Here is a 20,747-nt window from a genome sequence, read left to right on the forward strand (position 1 = left end):
GCAGTGGCCTAATGTTATGATTGACGGAGGAAGACCACAGTCTGGCAGACTGCTCTGGTTCAATATCAGCCCTGGAGCTGCCCAGCTGTGACTTTAAACCTCTCAGAGCCTTAGTTTATTTATCTACAAAATCAGAAGTCCCAGGCTGGGATGAGGCTCAGTGGACAGAGTGCTAGCTTAGCATGTGAGAAGCCCTGGGTCTCATCCAGTCCCCGCTCCCAGCACTGCACCACCAGATGAGGGGTTGAATTATGTCTTCCCAGCATTGGGGGAGAGGACACAGAAGGACCAGGAGTTGATAATCATCTTCAGCTGCATAGTAAGTTTGAGGCTAGACTGGTTTATGTTAGACACTGGGGAGAGAGAGGGAGAGAGAGAGAGGAGAAGCTGGATTAGTAAAATGTCCCAGTGGCAAAGATGTTCACCATGCGAGCCAGGCAACCTGGGTTTTATCCTTGGAACCCGTGTAGAGATGGAAGGAGAGAACTGACTCCACAAACTCATTCTCTGACCTCCATCCCTGTATCATGTGTGTGTGTGTGTGTGTGTGTGTGTGTGTGTGTGTGTGTGTGTGTCGGATCTCTGTGAGTTCAAGGCTAACCTGAATTATATAGTGAGTTCCAGGCTAGCTTGGGCTACATAGAGAGACTCTGTCTCAACCAGATAAAGAAAGAAAGTGGATAAATTCAAGGGACGTATAATCTCATTAACATTAATGGTAAACAGATTTCATGTTACCCTGTGTTGTACAGTTTAATATTCTTCAGAATATTTAATTCTTATTAATTAAATATTCTTCAGAAGTTGGTAAGAAGGTGTCACTGTTTCTAATGTTTTAATTAATTCATTTTTGTGTTTTTTTGTGCATTGGTGTTGGGTCCTCTGGAACTGGAGTTACAGACGGTTGTGAGCTGCCATGTGGGTGCTGGGAACTGAACCTGAACTGAGCTGGTCCTCTGGAAGAGCAGTCAGCGCTCTTAACCACTGAGCCATCTCTCTAGCAACTCTGTTTTTCAACACGCTGCAGATCTAGCCAAGGTCATAGTGCTCTTTACTTGTTTCCTAATTTACCTATTTATTTTTGAGACAGTTTCATGTAGCTCAGGCTGGCTTCAAACTCTCTAAGTAGCCCCAGACCCCAGGTGACCTTGGGCTCTTGATCTTTCACCTTCCACCTCTTATGTGCTGGGATAACAGGCCTGAACCAGCATGCAAGGTTTATGCAGTGATGGGGGATCGAACCCAGGACATTGTCGATGCTAGGCAAATGCCCTACCAGCAGAGATAGTCTACCACCATTATTTTATTTTATTAAGACAGAGCCTTGCTGAGTAGCCCAGCTGGCCTCTAACCTTTCATCCTCTGGCTTCAGCCCCTGGAGGGCTGGCATCTGGGTGCCACATCTATTTTAGCACTGTTAAATTGTTACAAGCTGCCATCTGGTTGGGCTTCAGTGAGACATCACCCCTGTCCCTTACATTTACTTCCCTGTCTGGTCTCCTGTGATTCCCTGCAGGCTCCATTAAACTGGGGGGGAAATACAATAGAATCTGCCAAGTGTCCACACGTGACTACAGAAGTCATTTCGATGTCCTAAAAGGGGCCCCTGAGGGGTCATCACACCTCTCCTGGGCTCCCTAAGGCCCTGATGCTGGGGCCTGCATCACCTCAGGACCAGGTTGCCCAGGCTGCCCAGGTGTAGGTGGCACAATGTGGCACTGTCAGCCTAGCTGAACTTCCCCCAATAAGCATCGTTGCAGTGCACCCCTCCTGGGGCTGTAACAGCGGCTCCCAGGTCATACCTGCCCATAGCACCTGCTTCCAGAACAGAAAGCAAGCTGCTGTTGGATCCATTTTCTCTTCTTGCCAAACACTTTTTAATCCATGCTAATCAGCTAAATTGAATCTATATTTAGCTCTGTCTTGCCTAACCTGGGTACCACTCATTTATCCCAGGCCAGTAGGTCACAGGGGGACAGCGCTCTAAAGTAAGTGGATGCGTTCTCAAGTCTTTGGAAGCAGGGACAAGCATTCCAGGCAGAGGGAACATGGGGGACTGGGTGAGGGGTGGCGGGGACAGTACAGGAGACACGTTATGGAATGATGGCTGTCTGTGGTCAGTGAGTCCGTGCCTCCCTCTCTAAAACATTTCGGTACCCTCTTCCTGGTGAGAAGCGGATGTGCATACCTCGTCCGATTCCTTTGGTGGAAGTCCTACCCCTGATCCAACTGCAGTGTCCCAAGCTACAGACATCTTTTGCTGTGTATCTATCCATCCACCTGTCCCAGCGGACACATTGGGATGGCCTAGTAGAAGAGGTGTCCATGAAGGCGCGGGGTCGGGTCCGGCATATTCCACTGTCCCCCATGCCGGGGCCTCCACTCCGGGCCGGGTGAGTCAGCCCCGGGCGGCTCCCGCGTCATCCCGGCCGCTTTGCTCCACGCTATTTCGGGCTCCGGGCGCTATAAATAGAGGTTCTCACAGCCTAGGCGAGCCGCCCCCCTCTCTGCTCGGGCCCCCTGCGTCCCCAGCCCGCCGCGATCGCCGTCACTACGGCTAAGTTTAGAGGCGGGTGGGGACGCCGGCCTGGTCACCGTGCGCCCCCACCCCCACCTCCCCACCGCCGAGGGCGGAACCTTTGAGGGTCTCCAGCTGTCCAGTTACTTTTTGGTTCAAGACCCCAATTCTCCATCCCTTCTGTAGTCCAGAGGAGACCCCCCCAAGTTGATACAGGAGGAGGAAGCTGAGGAGGAGAGCTGGACCGGGATGCTGAGTGAGGAAAGTGGGATCATTTGAACTCAAAGCCCCAGGAGTGGGAGGTTCTGGATCTGGGCATGCAAGGCTCAAAGTGCAGAAATTGAACACAGAAAGCAAACTTAGGGATAATGAAGAACTAGGAGCAACTTTTCCCGCCCTTGACTAATGCAAACCACTCAAAGTCACAGCCGTGGGCGGCCGGGACGCAGGTTGGCTGCTGTCGGGATGCGCATCGCCTTCCCGCTGCGTCCTGAGCTTTGCGCGTGGTCCTGCCCAACCCGCGGGGGAATCCTCTAGCGGGGCGCCGGCGACCCCTGGCGGTAGAGCCGAGAGTTGCAGGCTCAAGGCTTGGGATTCCCTCCAGCCCCCTCCGTGGGAGAAACTGAGTTAGGACAACCCAGACACGCTCTCTGACTTTTCGTTTGGATCCAGAGACACGTGTCCCGGTACTTTATTTTTTAAAAGGCATGGAATTCTATTTTGTTTTATGTGCATGAGTGTCTTGTGTGGTGGTGCCTGTGAAGGTCCCCTGGAACGGGAGTTTGAGTCGGTTGTGAGCCACCCTGTGGATGCGGGGAATCGAGTCCTCTGGAAGAGAGAGGAGACAGTGCTCTTAACCGCTGAGCTATTTCTCCAGTCCCTGGGCCTTGTATGTATCCCTGGCTGATCTGGAACTCACTCTGCAGACCAGACTGGCCTTGCACGTTCACAGAGATCCGCCTGCCTCTGACTTTCGAGCGCTGGGATTGAAGGCGTGCGCCAATCCGTCAGGGTTTGTTGTAGTTGTTGTTCAGGGTCTTGCTTTGTGGCACAGGCCGGACTGAAAGTCACTGCCTCAGTTTCCTCAGGGCTGGGTTTAAAGGTATGCTGGTGGTTGCCACCACACACGGCTGTCTTACTGTATCCTTTCAGCCTCGGCAAATGACTCCAGGTAGAGAAACCAAAGCGCTGCAAAAGTTGGGTTTCTGCGCCTCCTTCACACAACACCCGGTTCAGGCGCGCCCTCTGGAGGCCAGGCTTGTGAAGGGCGCTCTGGTTCGGTGGCCGCTTAGCCCTTTTCTTTTCCTGTACTAGTAGGGGGTCAAGGACTACTTTTTTCTTTTTTTTTCTCCTCTTGAGATAGGGTCTCACATTGTAGCTCTGGTTGTCCTGGATCTCCCTCTGTAAACCAGGCTGGCCTCGAACTCACAGAGATCAGCCTGCCTCTGCCTCCCAAGTGCTGGGATTAAAGGTGTGAGCCACCATGCTCAGTTATTAACTGTTAATATGTTCTGCTGTGTATCTTATTTCCAAGGGTGTGCGGACGAGGCTCAGTGGTAGAGCCCCTGCCTAGAATGCCCAGTGTAGGCATGTGCTTGTACACAGACACAGACACACACACACACACACACACACACACACACAGACACACAGACACACACACAGACACACACACACACACAGACACACACACAGACACACACACACACACACACACACACACACACACACACACACCATACCCCATAACAAGGAAAACGTTAAAAATACATAGCGGATTACATATTATAACCTTAGGGTATGTCCTCCCTCAAAGAACCAAGACCAAAAAGAATGTGGAGAACACGTTGGTAAATACACGCAAAACCGGAGAATTCCCAAAGTATGAACCAGGAGGAAACATTTGCAATCTATGGAAGTGACTAACAGAATTGACACCCAAGCATCCCTCCAATAAATAGGCAGTAATAAAAAGATGCTCATCTCCTTTGCCTCCCCCTTTTTAATTTTAAAAACTGTTGAATTGAATTGCTCATTTTGAAAAAAAAAATGGGCAAAGGATATGAGCCAATCTTTAAAAAAAAATGGGCAAAGGAAATGAGCAAGAACACAAAACATATTAGACCATTAAAATCACAAAACGATGTCCTATTTCCTTAGCAATCAGAGAACTACAAGTTGGAACAGGGTGAAATTCTCCTTTCAGGAAATGAGTAATACTAAGTCATCCACCGGGCCCCAGGTCTCAGATGTCCCTTCCTTCAGGAAGCCCGTTTCGACACCCAGGCTGGGTCAGGTGCTCTCCCTAACCGGGTCTCAATGTCCTCTGCACCCTCCCATGCCGGCCCTGCCCACTCTAGGCTGTCCCTGTTTGGGTGGGAACACGTCTGACTGTCCCGCCGGACGGTAAGCCCTTAGGGAGGTCACAGCTGTCGCAGCAGCCGCTGTTTAGCATGCAGGTGTGGAATGGCTTAGAGCCAGTGAGTCAGAGTCAGTGGGCTGAGGTTCTAACCAAGCCAACCCACGTGGACAGGAGGGCGTCCTCTGACACCTCGCCTCCCTCCTCTCTTTTTTCCCTTCCCCTCCTCCTATCTCGTTTGATTTCTTCACTGAGCCCCGTCTGGGATCTGGGAACGCAGGAAGCGCTCCACAGGGCCTCGTAACAGGACCACTTGGCTTCAGAGACTCCTAGGTACCAAGATCCACGCCTCTATCCGCCCTAAACCTCCACGGTCCTCCAGGACCATAGAGAGCAGCGCGAAGACCGCGCCTCTCCCCTCTACTCTCCTAGGGAGCAGCGAGACGAGCGGCGGGCCAGAGAGGCCGGAAGTGAGTCCAGCCAGGGGTCGCGCTGGCCGCGTTGGCGGTGTGTCGCCTCTACTCCCTTTGTGGTATTTTCTTGTAGGCCTCGGGAAAGACCGGGTGAGTTTGACAGCGCTTCGATCCAGAGGTAGGGCGGGGGGAGGGAGGTGTTAGGTGGAGGTCGCGGGTTGATGATTGATTGAGGAAGAGGCCAATCGTTGCCGAGGCTGAGACAAGGCCGAGACTGGGCGGGGCGAGCACATCCAGGTGTGCCTCTGGGGGCGGGGTCAACTGTCCCTGAGCGACTTGGGGCGGAGTAATAGGCCAGTGGGCGGGGCTACAGGGCCGTGGACCAATCCGAAGTGGGAAGGCTGAAAGGGGCGGGCTCACGGGTTGAGCTTCTGGAACCTAGCTTCTGGAAGCGAGCAACCTTTTGGGGGGCACCTCTGTAAGCCCTCTGAAAGATGGATATGCTAACGTCGATGTCGCCACGCCTCTCAGGCCCCAGATGGACCCTGGGAAGGACGAGGGAAGTCCGCCGCAGCCCTCAGGGCGGCCCACCAGGAAGAAGTTTGTTATCTCACTGGAGGAAGACGAGGTCCCTCCTGCAGGGGTAAGGGCAGGACTTGGGGGCTGCTGGGAGTAAAGGGACAGTAAGGGATCCCTGGGATCACGGTGTGAGTTGAGCGAACTTTGAGGTTTGAGTTGCTTTGGAAAAATAGCCTGCTGTCCTCTACAAGCCACGGTTTCCCGTCTGTAAAATGGGATGGCAGGGTGGTAAAGAGAGGGCTAAGTCACAAGCTGTAGGCTGGCAGCTGGCCAATGGCCAGTGATGGTCTTTGTTTGTTTAGTGATGGTCTTTGAGATTGGGTCACAGGTTTCCTGGGCTATCCTTGAAATTGATATGTAGCTGAGGTTGGCCTTGAACCATGCTTCTCCTATCCCTCCCAAGTGCTAGGATTACAGTAACAGGCCATCCTGGTTTTTTTGTTGTTGTTTGTTTGTTTGTTTTGATTTTTCGAGACAGGGTTTCTCTGTGAGGCTTGGGCGCCTTTCCTGGAACTCACTCTGTACCCCAGGCTGGTCTCGAACTCACAGAGATCCGCCTGCCTCTGCCTCCCGAGTGCTGGGATGAAAGGCGTGCACCACCACCGCCCGGCCCATCCTGGTTTTTAAAAAATATTCATTATTTCATTTTATATGTGGGCAGATGTTCTGCCTGCACATGTCTGAGTACTACAGGCATGTACCTGCAGAGGCCAGAGGGGGGCACTGGATGCCCTGGAACTGGAGAGAGAAGTACTTTGAGCTGCCATGTTAGAGCTGGGAATGGAACCCAGATCCTCTTGGAGGGCAGGCTGCCAGTGATCTGAACTGCCAAGCCATTACTCCAGCCCCTAAAACATTTCTTCATGGTGTGTGTATACCTGAGGGTGTGTGCCATGGGGTTCCTGTGAAGGTGGGAGAGATAACTTGTGGGGGTTGGTTTTCTCCTCCTACTGTTTGTGTCCTGGGGATTGAACAGAGGTCATGAAGTTTGGTGGCAAGCGCCTTTCCTCATCCATCCACCTTGCCAGCCTTTCTCTCTTCCTTCCCTCTCTCTCTCTCTCTCTCTCTCTCTCTCTCTCTCTCTCTCTCTCTAGCAGAGCATTGCTATGGTGCGCCTGGCTGACCTAGAACTTGCAACAATACTCCTGTCTCATTATTCTGGATTTTCTTTCTTTTCTTTTCTTTTTTGGATTTTCAAGGTATGAATTTGGATCTCACATTTTTTTGTTATTTTGTTTTTCCATTTATTCATGTGTGTGTGTGTAAGAGTATGTTTGCCATGGCACTTATGTGGAGGTCAGGCGACAGCTTTTGGGAGTCAGTTCTTTCCTCCAACCACATAGCTCAGGCATCAAGCTTAGGTGATCAGGTGCTACTGTCCACTGAGCCATCTCCTGGGCCCCAGATCTGATGTTTAAGAATTGAACTTTTATACTTTCAGAAAGGGAAATCAGGGTCCTGGAGAGGTAGCTCAGCAGTTAAATGCACTGTTTGCTCTTGCAGACAATGCAGGTTCAGTTCCCAGCACCCACATGGCAGCTCACAATCTCTGTAACTCCAGTTCCAGGGGATCCAACACCCTCTGAGGGCACCAGGAATGTGCATGGTGCATTTATATCCGTGAAGGCAAAACACTCAATACAAATAAAATAAAAATAAACCTCAAATTAAAAAAAGAAGCCGAGCAATGTTGGCTCATGCCTTTAATCCCAGTAGAGGAGGCAGAGACAGTCCGGATCTCTGTGAGTTCAAGACCAGCCTGGTCTACAGAGTGAGTCCCAGGACAGCCAGAGCCACACAGAGAAACCCTGTCTCAAAAACAAAACAAAAAAATTTCAAAGGAAATGTGGAAGTTGGTGAGACAACTCACCCATTAGGATGCTTGCTGCTATCTTTAAAAATAAAACAACAACAACAAAAAGCACCGGATTTTCTGCTCTTCCAGGAGACCTAAGTTTATGCATCCATGTCAGGCAACTCACAACTGCCTGTAAGTCCAGCTTCAAGGATCTGACACCCTCTCCTGGCTTCTCTCACCCACACCTGCACACATGTGGCATACATATATAGACACATACATAAATAAAAATAAGTCAATCTTAAGGAAAAAGAAACAAATCTGAGTCAGACATAGTAGTAAATTCCTATAATCCCAGCATTGGGAAGACTGAGGCAGGAAGACCAGCACAAGTTCCAGGCTAGCCTGAGCTATAAGTATATGATCCTGATTCAAAACCAAAGCAAAACAGACCAGGTATGGAGGTGCACACGTTTAATCGTAGCACTTGGGAGGCAGAGACAGGCAGATCTCTGAGTTTAAGGCCAGCCTGGGCTACAAAGCTAGTCAGGTCTACACAAAGAGACCTTGTTTAAAAAAAAAAATTTGGCAAAACTTCATTTCTGATGTCTTTTGGTAAATCGAAGGATCTGGCTGTGAAAAGGGGTGAGGGAATGGGCCATGAGGACCACTGAGTGGAGGGGAAGCCTCTGCAAAGGCCCTGAGGGGAGAGAGCCTGAAGAGCCACAGGAAGACCAGTGAGGCCAGAGCAGAGGGAGGCAGGGGCAGTTCACACGGGTGTGCTTCCCGAGGCAGGGGCAGTATACACAGGAGGTGTGCTTCCTGAGGCAGGGGTGGTTCACACGGGTGTGCTTCCCGAGGCAGGGGCAGTACACACAGGAGGTGTGCTTCCCAAGGCAGGGATGCTCAGATCTGAGGCATCACGACTCTCAGGTAACACAGGCTGGCCTTAGACTTATGTAAGTGAGCATGACTTGAACTTCTGATCCTCCTGCCTTTGCCTCCTAAGGGCTGGAATGACATCTGTACATTGCTCTGCCTGGCTCACACAGAGCTTTGCGCAGGCTTAGGCACACACAGCACCAACTGAGCCAGAACCCCAGCTGCCGTTTTGAGTTCTTAGCCCTGGAAAGCATTGGGAAGAAGGATGAGAGTCTAAGGTCGAGGGTTCTGGTGTTCCTTCACAACCCTCATCCTTCCTTTCTCTCCACAGGCCAGGCCCTTATTCAGATCTTCACGGAACCCCACCACGGCAACCTCAGCCCAGGCGGCCCCTCAGTCATATGCTGAGTATGCCATTGCCCAGCCTCCAGGAGGGGCTGGGGCCACAGGGCCCACAGGCTCTGAACCTGTGAAGGGAGAGAACCCCAGCCAGACCCTGAAAACGGGAGCAAAATCCAGTAGCATCCTCGTGAGCCCCCGGCAGGTGAGCGGGGAGATGGAGCGCCGGGGGTTTCTGGTGGGAAACCCTGTTCCAGGGATTAGTGCTGGGGTCAGTGGAAGGAGGTCTGAGGTTCACACACTTTGTTGTCAGAAGTACTGTTTGTTCATTCCTTCATTTCTTCATTCATTTGTTAATCCCTTCGTGTGTTCATTCATTGATATATATGTTCCATCATTCATGCATTCACTTATTCCTTTATGCATTTGTGCATTAATTCCTGTATGCATTCATTGTTCCTTCATTCATATATACATCCCGTCATTCATTCCTTCATTCATGCATTCATCCATGCCTTGTAGAGATACCCCACCATGCATGTATTCAGCGGTGGCTCGTGGGTTGAGAGTGCCCGGCACTTCCCTGTCACTGTTTAGGCAGCTCTGCTGCTGTCCCCAGGTTTGCTACTGAGTCAGAACCTACAGGGAGAACACTCAACGAAATGCTGCCCAAGCAGAGGAGTAGCTGTGGATGTGGGTGCTGGGGATCCCCACTCAGGGCTGCAGTTCACTGATGTTCCCACTTTACCATTGAGCCCATAATTATTTATTATTTATTTAAAGGTTCTCACTATGTAACCCTGGCTGTCCTGGAACTCACTCTGTAGACCAGGGATGACCTCAAACTCACAGACCCGCCTGCCTCTGTCTTCTGAGTGCTGGGATTAAAGGTGTGCGCCACCACCGCCCGGCTGTATAATGAAGGATTTTGATTTCTGTGGTAGCTTGAATGAATTACCTCGTGCATTCATTTATTTCTTTGTATGTTCATTCATTCATCTGTCCATGCATTTAATGCCTGGGGTGTCATAGCATAGGAGGGACATAGCCTGCAGCCTCACACTCTCCTCCACACTCCTGTCCCCTGGGACCTCCCATGCACCCAGCTACAGGGAAGCTCTGGAACTTGGTCCCTTTGGATTACTGTAGATTATGTCATAGGCTGGGATTGGTGCTATCCCTAGGTATTGGTGAACCCTCAGCCTTAAGCTCCTCCCTTTGGTGGAGGTGGGGGTAGGGCAGACAATCCCAATCCTGAATTGTGAGCTTGGGTCCTCTGTGGACCAGTATCTGTTGTTCTGGGCCAAACAGGAGCCGCTATGAGTCACCCGGGACAACACAAGGTGTTCCCATCCCTCAGGAATCCCACAGGGCTTAGGAAGTCCATGACAGATGCTATCTGTCACTCAGGAAATTCCAGAAGTCTTAAGAATCGGGGTCAAAGTACATGTAGCAGAACCAAAGGCTGCCTTTGTCCCATCCACAAGGGCTTCAGGAGAGCCAGATCTGGAACCAGGGGGCAGAGTCCAGGTGACCACACGAGCCTGGTCACTGCTGTGTCCCCGGCATGGATTAGAGCTTGGCTTGTCCGAGCAGCTTCAGTCCTGGGCTGTTGAGGACACTGTCAGGGAGCACAGGAAGGGAGCCCAAGAGGAGGACATGTTCAATAGCCTGCCTCCTTCTGGGAGACTGGGGAACCATGACGGAGCTTAGCTGATGCCCCTGGTTACCATTAGCAGGGTGGCCACGAGGTGGTTTGATGGTGGCCTCAGTCAGGGAGGTGCTGTGGGGGCAGAGAAGGGTAGTTGACAAGGTCAGATTCCACCAGAGGAGGGGCGAGTATGGATGTTGCTGAGGTCGCAGTGAGGGCTGGCTCCCAGCAGACAGCAGGACTGGTTAATGCTGGGACAGAGGCTGGAGTGTGTGTATGGGGGCAGGGGCAGGAGGCTGTGGTGAAGGCCCGGGGAAGGAGAGAGCTAACATTCAGATTCCGGGCCTGAGGGTGGGAAGGGGTGGGGGAGGGGCTAGCCTTCATCTTAGTTCAAGGGGCACCCCGTAAGTGGCTTCTGCCTGTCTCCTCCCTTGGCAGAGGGGCAACCCTGTGTTGAAGTTCGTGCGCAATGTGCCCTGGGAATTCAGTGAGGTGACGCCCGACTATGTGCTAGGCCAGAGCACCTGTGCCCTTTTCCTCAGGTGAGCTCTGGGCTGCTTTGAAGGTCAGGGTCCTGTCCCGTAATTTTTGCATTTTGAGCCATTAGGTGGGACAATTGTGAATGAGTGTTGTGGGCTCTGGGCATGTGCGTGGCTCTGTGTTGAAGAAGGGGTTGTGGCCTATAATTGTCCAGAGCAAGAGTAGCTGGGGCTGGACCCTAGGTTGTAAGGGAGGAGGGCTGGGGCCTGGCCCCTGGGTCTGAAGAACGGAGGTTGGACTTCTGTATCTGAGGTAGGAGACCTGGGTCAGAGGGAGAAGTGCGGGGTGCTGACTTGAGGGAAGAAGCCAAGTGTCCATCCTCCCAGAATATTCCAGTCAGGCTGCCCTTCCCTGCCATGACCCTTCCTTGAAATCAGTCTTGTGGGTTGACTTCCCTGGGCCCTGGCCACGTTGTCCCCCTTGCTGTGCTAATGGGTCCCAACCTCTGCATGCCAATGAGGTGCAAAGGATTCTGGGGCCTTGGGGACATGGAGACCCTCAACCTGTCCCCTTCCCTGTCTCCACCAGCCTCCGCTACCACAACCTCCATCCAGACTACATCCATGAACGACTGCAGAGCCTGGGGAAGAGCTTTGCCCTGCGTGTGCTGCTGGTCCAAGTGGATGTGGTAAGCAAGGCTGTCACGGCTGGCCGTCCGTCATCTGTCCATGTGGCTGCAGCATGGAGTTAATGCATGGGCTGCCAAATCCCTCCTCAGACAAAATACCTAAAACCTTGACAATGGAATTTCAGCTGAAATTGCCACAGGAAAACCTGCATGGGCTACGGGGTAGGGAGGAAAGTTGTTAGAGCCAGAGGTGGTGGCATATCCCTGCCATCTGATCTCAGCACTCAGGAGGCTCGGGCACAATTATGAGTTCCCGAACCAGCCTTGGCTACAGAGAGGGGCTCAAATAGAATTAAAGGTAGGATTCCTAGCTCAGTGGTGGAGCCCCTGCCTAGAATCCCCCAGTGAGGGGCTGGGGTGTGGCTCAGTGGTAGAGCCCCTGCCTAGAATCCCCCAGTGAGGGGCTGGGGTGTGACTCAGTGGTAGAGCCCTGCCTAGAATCCCCCAGTGAGGGGCTGGGGTGTGGCTCAGTGGTAGAGCCCCTGCCTAGAATCCCCCAGTGAGGGGCTGGGGTGTGGCTCAGTGGTAGATCCCCTGCCTAGAATGCACTAGGTTTGTTCCACAGTATCTTAAGAGTAAACTCTTGCGCCGTGCCTCTTCACCACTCCATGACTTCACCTCAATATCTCTTAGATCTTGTTCTTCGTCTGTCACGTCAGATCCACAGCTTCTCCCTGCTTGCAGACCTGGTCATCATCCTTTATTTATTTATTTTTTAAAAGATTATTTATTTTTATGTTATGTGCATTGGTGTTTTGTCTGTATGTATGTTTGTGTGAGGGTGTCAGGTCCCCTGCAACTGGAGTTACATGTCTGTGAGCTGCCATGTGGTTGCTGGGAATTAGACCTGGGTCCTCTGGAAGAACAGCCAGCGCTCTCAACCGCTGAACCATCTCTCCAGCCCTTACTTTGTTTTTTGTTTGTTTGTTTGTTTTTGGTTTTTTGAGAAGGGTTTCTTTGCATAGTTTTGGTGCCTGTCCTGGAACTCACTCTGTAGACCAGGCTGGCCTTGAACTCAGAGATCCACCTCCTTCTGCCTTACTAGTGCTGGAATTAAAGGCGTGTATCACCACCCAGCTCATTTATTTATTTATTTGTTTGTGTGTGCATATGTGTGGACACACAAGTTTTGGGGGATTGGTTCTCTCCTCCCTTGTTGATCTCAGGGATGGGACTCAGGTGGTAGGGTCTAAAGACTGGTACCTTCAGCCCCCAAGGGTGGAGATGCCCATGAAGCCCTGCACATCCACTGTGATTGATTGATTGATTGAGGCAGGTTTCCTCACTGGGACCTCAGCACTACAGCATTGAGATTAGCATACCACCGTTCTCAGCTTTTCGGTCCATGCTGGGCCGTTGTGGCTTTCCTGGCTGTCCCGTCCTCCCCACTCCGCTGTTGGGTGCTCACACTGTGAAGCCCTGTGCTCTCCCAGGTCTCTACTTCTGCCTTTCTCTCCTCCAGAAAGATCCTCAGCAGGCCCTGAAGGAGCTGGCTAAGATGTGCATCTTAGCGGACTGTACCCTGATCCTGGCCTGGAGGTAAGACACAGACCTCTCACCCCACCCACAGCACCCACCTGCCCAGCCTGTGAGGTAGATCCTAAGCCAGGTATGGTGGCACAATCCCAGTTCTGGGGAGTCCAAGGCAGATGGGTCAATAGTTCAAGGCCAGCTTGGGCTAATGAGACCTGGCGTCTCCTACCTCCATGGGTGCCTGGTGTAGGCACTGCCTCTCTGAACCCCAACTTTCTCAGTGTGTAAGATGGGTCTTCTCTAGTTTTTTGTTTTGTTTTTTGAGACAGGGTTTCTCTGTGTAACTGTCCTGGAACTCGATTTGTAGATCAGGTTGGCCTTGAACTCACAGAGATCCACCTACCTCTGCTTCCCAAGTACTAGGATTAAAGATGTGCACCACCACTGCCCAGCAAGGTTTTTTGTTTTTTTGTTTTGTTTTGTTTTTTGTAGTTATAAGCACCAAGGCAGGTGACAGAGGCCAGACATGTCCAGCTTAGACCAGATGACTGAAGGAATTTTGTATCTAGTATTTCTGGTTTGTTCTGTTTCCCAAAGTCTTCATAGTCAAGGCTATCCTAGAACACAGCCATCTGCCTACCTCAGCCTCCTGCGTGCTGGGATTGAGTGTGTGCCACCATACCTGGTATCGATCTCTAGATCTCTAGAGGTCATTTAATTGGCTCACCAATAAAACCACAAATAGATAATCCATTTGGGGAAGAAAAAAAAAAAAGCTCTTCCCCACACCATAAGTAAACTTAAACCCTGGTAAATGAGTAGCTTTGGACTTGAAAGAGACACTTCTGTGTTTGTGTTTGGGGTCCTGGGACTGGCTTCAGTGGCAGTACTTCTCGGCATGCAAGAATTCCCGGGCTCCGTCACTACACTGCATAAACCTGGCATAGCGGCTCACGCCTGTAATTCCAGCACTGGGGGGTGGAGACAGGAAGATCAGAAGGGCAGTGCAATCTTTAGTTAAGTAAGCAGTTCAAAGCCAGCTTGGGATACATGAGACCCTGTCTCACAAAGTCTTAGGCTGGGTGTGATGGTGGACATCTGTAATCCTAGCACTCAGTAGACTAAGGCAGGAGGATCAGTTCAAGGCCAGGCAGGGATACATAGTGAGACCCTGTGGTGGTAGAGAGAATGCAAGAAAAAGGGAGATCGGAGTGTGGCTCAGTGGTAGAGCCCCTGCCTAGAATCCCCCAGTGAGGGGCTGGAGTGTGGCTCAGTGGTAGAGCCCCTGCCTAGAATCCCCCAGTGAGGGGCTGGGGTGTGGCTCAGTGGTAGAGCCCCTGCCTAGAATCCCCCAGTGAGGGGCTGGGGTGTGGTTCAGTGGTAGAGCCCCTGCCTAGAATCCCCCAGTGAGGGGCTGGGGTGTGGCTCAGTGGTAGAGCTCCTGCCTAGAATCCCCCAGTGAGGGGCTGGGGTGTGGCTCAGTGGTGGGCCCCTGCCTAGAATCCCCCAGTGAGGGGCTGGGGTGTGGTCAGTGGTAGAGTTTGTAGCGCTACTGTATCCTGAGCTCCATCCCCAGCATGACTAAGTAAGAACTATGAGAACCTACCCTATAGGGGTCACTGCTGAGGACAGGAGTTGGGGATGGGATTGGCCTAGTTTTGGGGATTGTTAGCAGTCCTATGCAGGAGAATCCTGAGTGATAGCCCCCACCCAGCTGACCTGTGTCCTGTTGCCAGCGCGGAGGAGGCAGGGCGGTACCTGGAGACCTACAAGGTTTACGAGCAGAAGCCCGCTGACCTTCTCATGGAGAAGCTGGAGCAGAACTTCCTGTCCCGGGTGAGACCGCCTCCCTTGCCTGTGCCTCCTGACCCTGAAGTGGCCTGTTCCTTTCAATGCAAGTTCACCCGCATTGACACCCTTCCTCATCCCCTCCTACCAGCCCAAAGGGTCTTCCAAGTACAAACCAGACCTTGTCCCCCTTAGCTCTGACTCCTAGGCTGCCCTTGGCATCTACCATCCCATTCCCTCTGCTTGGATCTGTTTCCCAGGCCAGCTCTGATGCTGCCTCCTCCAGGAAGCCCTCCTTCATCCTCAGCCTGGTAGCCAAGAGTGCCAGGCTGGAACCATCCTGCAACAGCACCCAGTGGTCACTTGCATGTTGTTTTGTAAACGAATCGGTAACTTTCAGCGCTTATGAGGGATTCTGCATTTGTCTTTCTGGGTGTGCTCCTGGGAAGTGGCCCAGCCACAGGGCCCACTAGCAGCAAGGGGCTGCGTCCATAGCTGCACCCACTCTTCCTACACTGGCTCCACATCGAGTGTAACCCTGGGGAAGGGTTATCCCTAGGGAAGCAGAGGGAGAAGAGACTTAGCTGACGAGGAGCTGGTGTCACCCGGCCCTGCCTGCCCAGCCCTGTTAAAAGCCAGCAGTCCAGGCCACGCCTTTAACCCCAGCACTAGAGAGGCAGAAGCAGGTGGATCTCCGGGAGTTCAGGCCAGCCTGGTCTACCCAACTGTAGGCCAGTCAGGGAGGACTACATCTGGAGACCTTGTCTCAAAATGTGAGTCACCCAGGGTGGGTGCTTGGAACTGAACTTGGGTCATCTGGAAGCGTAGGGTGTGTTCTTAATTACCAAGCCATCTCTCCAGCCTCCTTTTGCTTCTGGAGTCAGTATCCCCCTAGGCCTATCAGGCCTGAAAATGGCTGTGGACCAGGCTGGCCTCAACCTTTGGGGAATCCTCCTGCACCTGCCTTCCAAGCACTACTCATAGGCTGTCCTGACACCCAGGTCCCAGGGAAAGATCCTGTCCCTTTCCCTTCTAGGCCACCGAGTGTCTGACCACTGTGAAGTCAGTCAACAAGACCGACAGCCAGACCCTCCTGGCTACGTTTGGAGTAAGAGGCCCCCTGGGTGTCCCCTCCTTACTTCCCTGCAGTCCCACACCTCCCCGGGGACATCCTGGGACCCCTGCAGCAGGGACAGGCTAGGGTGTAGAGCACTCTGCCCCTGATCCCTCGATTCCACATTTCAGTCCCTCGAACAGCTCTTTACTGCGTCACGGGAAGATCTCGCCTTGTGCCCAGGTCTGGGCCCCCAGAAGGTGAGAACTCTGGGGGAGGATACAGGGGTTGGGGGGGAAATGAGCCCCAAATCAATGAACCTTGAAATTCTGTTAAATCAGTGGTCCTCAACTGTGGGTTGTTACCCCTTTGGGGGGGTCAAATGCCAGGGGTCACCTGGTCGTAAAAACACATATTTACATTATGATTCATAACAGGAGCAAAGTTAGTTATGAAGTAGCAACGAAAAGTTGTTTTTTTTCTTCCAAGACAGGGTTTCTCTGTGTAGCTTTTCGCCTTTCCTGGAACTCACTTTGTAGCCCAGGCTGGCCTCGAACTCACAGAGATCCACCTTCGTCTGCCTCCCCAGTGCTGGTGTTCTCAGCGCAACCAAGTTTTACAGTTGGGGTCAGCACAACATGAGGAACTGTATTGAAGAGTCGCAGTGTTAGGAAGTTGAGAACCACTGTATTAAGTGACTTGTTTTTAGACAGGGTCTTAATATAGAGCTCCAGCTGGCCTGGGTCTCACAATAGACCAGGATGGGCCTGAACTCAGCTCTCCCGGCTTCTCCTGCTGACATCACAGGCATGAGCCACTATGCTTGGTTTAAAAGGCTCCGTGAAAGTTTTTCTGGGGGGCTGAGAATGTAGCTGAATTAGAGCATTTTCTTAGCATGCACAAAGCCCTGACTGATCCCTAGCACTGTCTAAACTAAGCATGGTGGGCACTTGGGTAAGACAGAAGGATCTGAAGTTCAGAATCATCCTTGGCCAGCCCAGGATTCTCGACACCATGTTTCAAATTACAAATAAGGTTTTGTTTGTTTCTTTTACTTGATGTTTTGAGACTTTCTCATGTAGCTTAATATGTAGCTGAGGTTGGCCTTGTACATACTTCTGATCTTCCCGACTCAGCCTCCCAAGAGTTGAGACTACAGGGTGTGTGCCTTTATTCTATTCATTCATTCGAGACAGGGTTGCTCTGAGTAGCCCAGGCTGTCCGGGAACTCAAAGATCCACATGTGTGTGTGTCTGCCTCCAGAGTGCTGAGAATCAAGTGGCACACCTTTAATCCCAGCACGAGGGAGGCAGAGCCAAGCAGATCTCTGAGTTCAAGGCTAGCCTGGTCTACAGAGTGAGTTCCAGGAAAGGTGCAAAGCTACAGAGAAACCCTGTCTTGAAAAACCAAAAAGTGGCCACCACAATGGACTAGTTTTATGATTCTAAATGGTCCATTTACATCTGCCCCTCTCACACATGGGGAAACTGAGGGCCAAAGGGTGAGAGAGCCCAGCCTCCTAGCCAGTCTCAAGTAGAATCCGGGCCCGCAAAGCTCCTCCCACCTAGGAGAAAAAGTCACAACGCACTCTAAGAAAAGTAAGCCAACAGCCTCTTTAATGACAAGCCCTTTTTTCTCCCTGCCCTTAGGCCCGCAGGCTCTTTGACGTCCTACACGAACCCTTTCTCAAAGAGCCCCGATGACCCGCTGCCACCGCGGCTCCAGTATCACAATAAAGCGCTTCCAGGCCCAGGTTCCTGCTGGATGTGCTGGTGTTTGTGTGAGGGGAAGGGCTATCTCTTTCCTGCAGCCGATTCCTGACAGCCCTCCTGAGGCCACCTCAGCCCTGCCAGTTCCTCAGTTTCCCCGAGGTGTTATTAGGGCTCTTCAGCTTTATTTCCTATCCTGTGGGAGACATCTCTCAGTGGGGAATGGTGTCTTACACCCCACTTTCCTGAACCTTTTTCTTCTTCTTCTTCTTTGTGGATCCCTGAGCTGCTCCGGCCTCAGGTTCCTCGGATTCTCTTGGGTCAGGCATCTCCGACGGGGGCTCTATCGCCTCCTCTCCTTTCTCTTTCTCCTTGCTGGGTGCTGGAGCCACCTGCGGCTCAAAGTCAGTCACCTCTGCCCCCAAGGCCAGTGCCTCACCCCGACACTTTTCCTTCTTCGTCTTCTTCTTCCTAGGGGACACAGGCGCTGCCTCAGCCTGAAACCCCTGTTCTGAAAGTCCAGGCTCTATGACCACTACAGGGAGCCCCAGCCCTGGCTCCATCACCAAATTCTGCCTCTTTTCTTTTCTCCTCTTCTTTGTGGGAGACAGTGGGATGGCTTCCTCCTGGGGCTCCACAGCCACCTGTGGCTGAGAGCCAGCCATGGTGCCCACCACCGCCTCTACCCCCTGGGCCTCCTTCTGCCTCTTCCTCTTCTTGGTGGGGGCCAGGGCGGTCTCATCAGCAGGCTGTGTTTCCGCCACAGGTTCCAGCTGGAATGTCTCTGCCCCCTTGGACTTCCCCTTCTTGCTGCTGGGGGCAGATGGGACTGGCGGTCCCAGAGGCTCTGCCATCTCTGCCATCTCTGCCATGGGCTCCATCGCCTCGGCCTCCATCACCTCTACCTCACCCACCTGATGCTTCATTTTCTTCTTCTTCTTCTTCCTCATACCCATTTCTAAGCCACCCCAGGCTGTGTCCACTTCCGTGGCCCCATGCCCGTTCACTGCCTCCTGAATGGCTGAGGCCTCTGCGACTTTTCTCTTCTTTTTCCTCTTCCCCGAAGTGGGTGACCTCAGAGCCATGATCGACCCAGGCCCCGTGACTGGAGGGCTGCCTCCAAAGGCAGAGAACCGAGGCCGGAGGCCGGCAGGGATCTGAGGTGGCAGGCTTGTGGGAATGGGCTGCAGAGGGACCCGAGAGATAAGATATTTCTGAGGACCCTCCATGATCCTTAAGCTTCCACGGGGGGCTGGGGCACAGGTGAGTCTACCTCCTGCCTCCGTTGACGATGCCAGCAAGGTGGCTTCTCCCGCCTGGGGGCTGCTGGTAAGGACCCGGTAGCGGTACCTCTGGCCATCCAGTTTGCCCTTAACAGTCTTCGAGCCAGAGAGAGGCACATGCCGTCCATTGAGGCTGAGGAGAAAAAGGATAAGGCAGAGGCTGGCTAGATCCTTTGCAAAGCAGGAGGCTGGGGCCCCAAGCAGCTTTTCTGGGCTAGGGTGCAGCTCTGCCTTAAGAGCCCTGAGTTCTGTTTGCTGTTGTAACTAACTAATGAGCTTCTGTTGTGTGGGGCTTGTGTGATGTCTAGTACTCCTAACCAGCCTGCACCACCTCCCAGGTACTTCTAATAGACATGTGCCACCACTCCCTGCTTTCTTTCTTTTTTCTTTTTTGGTTTTTCGAGACAGGGTTTCTCTGTGTAGTCTGAGCTGTCCTAGAACTCACTCTGTAGCCCAGGCTCAAGACCATCCTCAAACTCAGAGATCCACCAGCCTCTGCCTCCTGAGTGCTGCTGGCTGGTTCTTCAGACAGACTCTGTGTACTCATGACGGCCTTGAAGCCTACCATTTTCCTGCCTCAGCCTACCCCGCCCCCCATTACTGGCTAAGTAATATTTAAGGTGAGCAGGCATAAGGGATGAGGCTCAGACGTGGGCTGTGTGTTTGTCTAGCATGAACGGGCCCTGGATTTGATCACCAGCACTGCATAAAACGGGGCACCGTGGCTGTACTTGGGAAGTAGAGGCAGAAGGATACCAGCTTTAATTACTGCATGGGACATAGGATTCTCCAAAACAAGCTGGACTGTGGTGGCGCACGCCTGTAATCCCAGCCCTGAGAGGCAGAGGCAGGCGGATCTCTGTGAGTTTGAGGCCAGCATGGTCTGCAGAGGGAGTTCCAGGAAAGGCTCCGAAGCTACAGAGAAACCCTGTCTCGGAAAAACAACAACAAAAACCCACAGGATTCTCCAAAACAAAAGAGAGTATTGACCCCACTTGTAGACTCAGTCCTCAAGGCCGCAGACCAGCAGGGATCTGAGGTGGCGGGCTTGTGGGAATGGGCTACAGAATAAGGCCGTCTAACACAAAGGAGCGCTTCCGCCTTGCTCAAAAATGCTGTCGGAAGCTGTACGTTCACGGTCTGGGGTGGGTGGGTGGGGGGTACTCCCAGGAGGTGCCGTGGGAGCCACCACTCACCACTGTGGGGCGAAGTCTGCAGGGGCTCGGATGAGCCACAGTTCTGTATCTGGAAGTGTCAAAGCCTCCAAGGACAAACGAGGGGAACCCGAGTTTGGAGAAACCGCCGCGAAGTTGGGGGGGCAGGAGAACGGAGCGGCACCTGCGAGGAGGGACGGGGTGTAGGTCCTTTGGACACGGCGGCGTCCCGGGGCGGCCCTCCCTCCGGGAGCCCCTCTCCCAGTCCCTTTTGGACCCGATCCTCCCGGGCGCCCTTGCCCCGCACCGGCTCCCGCTCCACTCACCGCAGGCCGGGGGACCCGCCATCCCCACCCGGGAGGAGCGCGCGCCGGACCTGCGCCGCTCGCTGCGCACCACGTGGGCCCCGGAGGTGGAGTCACACCGGAAGCGTCCAAGTCTCGTGGGAGAGTGGGGGCGTGGCTCGGCCCGTGTCACTATTTACGGAACCGGGCCAACTCCACCTTTGAACGGCACACAGCGGAGGAATGACTGGTTTCCCAGCAGTCCACTACCGGGGGGAAATCAACTCACTCGTGG

At 52.8% G+C, this 20,747-nt stretch overlaps 2 protein-coding genes across 3 annotated transcripts; one reads left to right on the top strand and one right to left on the bottom strand.

The window, feature by feature from the left end:
- Positions 1 to 5,151: 5,151 nt before the first annotated feature.
- On the top strand, positions 5,152 to 17,778 carry Ercc1 (ERCC excision repair 1, endonuclease non-catalytic subunit). 2 transcript variants are annotated; one of them, XM_036183382.1, is made up of 11 exons: positions 5,152 to 5,210; positions 5,310 to 5,440; positions 5,822 to 5,933; positions 8,881 to 9,093; positions 10,978 to 11,081; positions 11,608 to 11,707; positions 13,170 to 13,246; positions 14,917 to 15,016; positions 16,005 to 16,076; positions 16,214 to 16,282; positions 17,672 to 17,778. In XM_036183382.1, the coding sequence occupies exons 3-11, from the start codon at positions 5,829 to 5,831 to the stop codon at positions 17,723 to 17,725; spliced, it is 894 nt and encodes a 297-aa protein (XP_036039275.1). In that variant the 5' UTR covers positions 5,152 to 5,210; positions 5,310 to 5,440; positions 5,822 to 5,828; the 3' UTR covers positions 17,726 to 17,778. The 2 variants fall into 2 exon arrangements, with proteins under 2 accessions (XP_036039275.1, XP_036039282.1); XM_036183389.1 differs by lacking the exons at positions 5,152 to 5,210; positions 16,005 to 16,076; positions 16,214 to 16,282; positions 17,672 to 17,778 and adding an exon at positions 15,164 to 15,661.
- On the bottom strand, positions 17,611 to 20,566 carry Polr1g (RNA polymerase I subunit G). Its single transcript, XM_036183018.1, has 3 exons — positions 20,495 to 20,566; positions 20,211 to 20,352; positions 17,611 to 19,147 (listed from the first exon to the last, which is right to left on the bottom strand). Exons 1-3 carry the CDS (start codon positions 20,514 to 20,516, stop codon positions 17,962 to 17,964), a joined length of 1,350 nt encoding a protein of 449 aa, XP_036038911.1. The 5' UTR covers positions 20,517 to 20,566; the 3' UTR covers positions 17,611 to 17,961.
- Between the last annotated feature and the right edge of the window lie 181 nt (positions 20,567 to 20,747).

The sequence above is a fragment of the Onychomys torridus genome, chromosome 1 (genome assembly GCF_903995425.1).
Source record: "Onychomys torridus chromosome 1, mOncTor1.1, whole genome shotgun sequence".
Taxonomy (NCBI): Eukaryota; Metazoa; Chordata; class Mammalia; order Rodentia; family Cricetidae; genus Onychomys; species Onychomys torridus.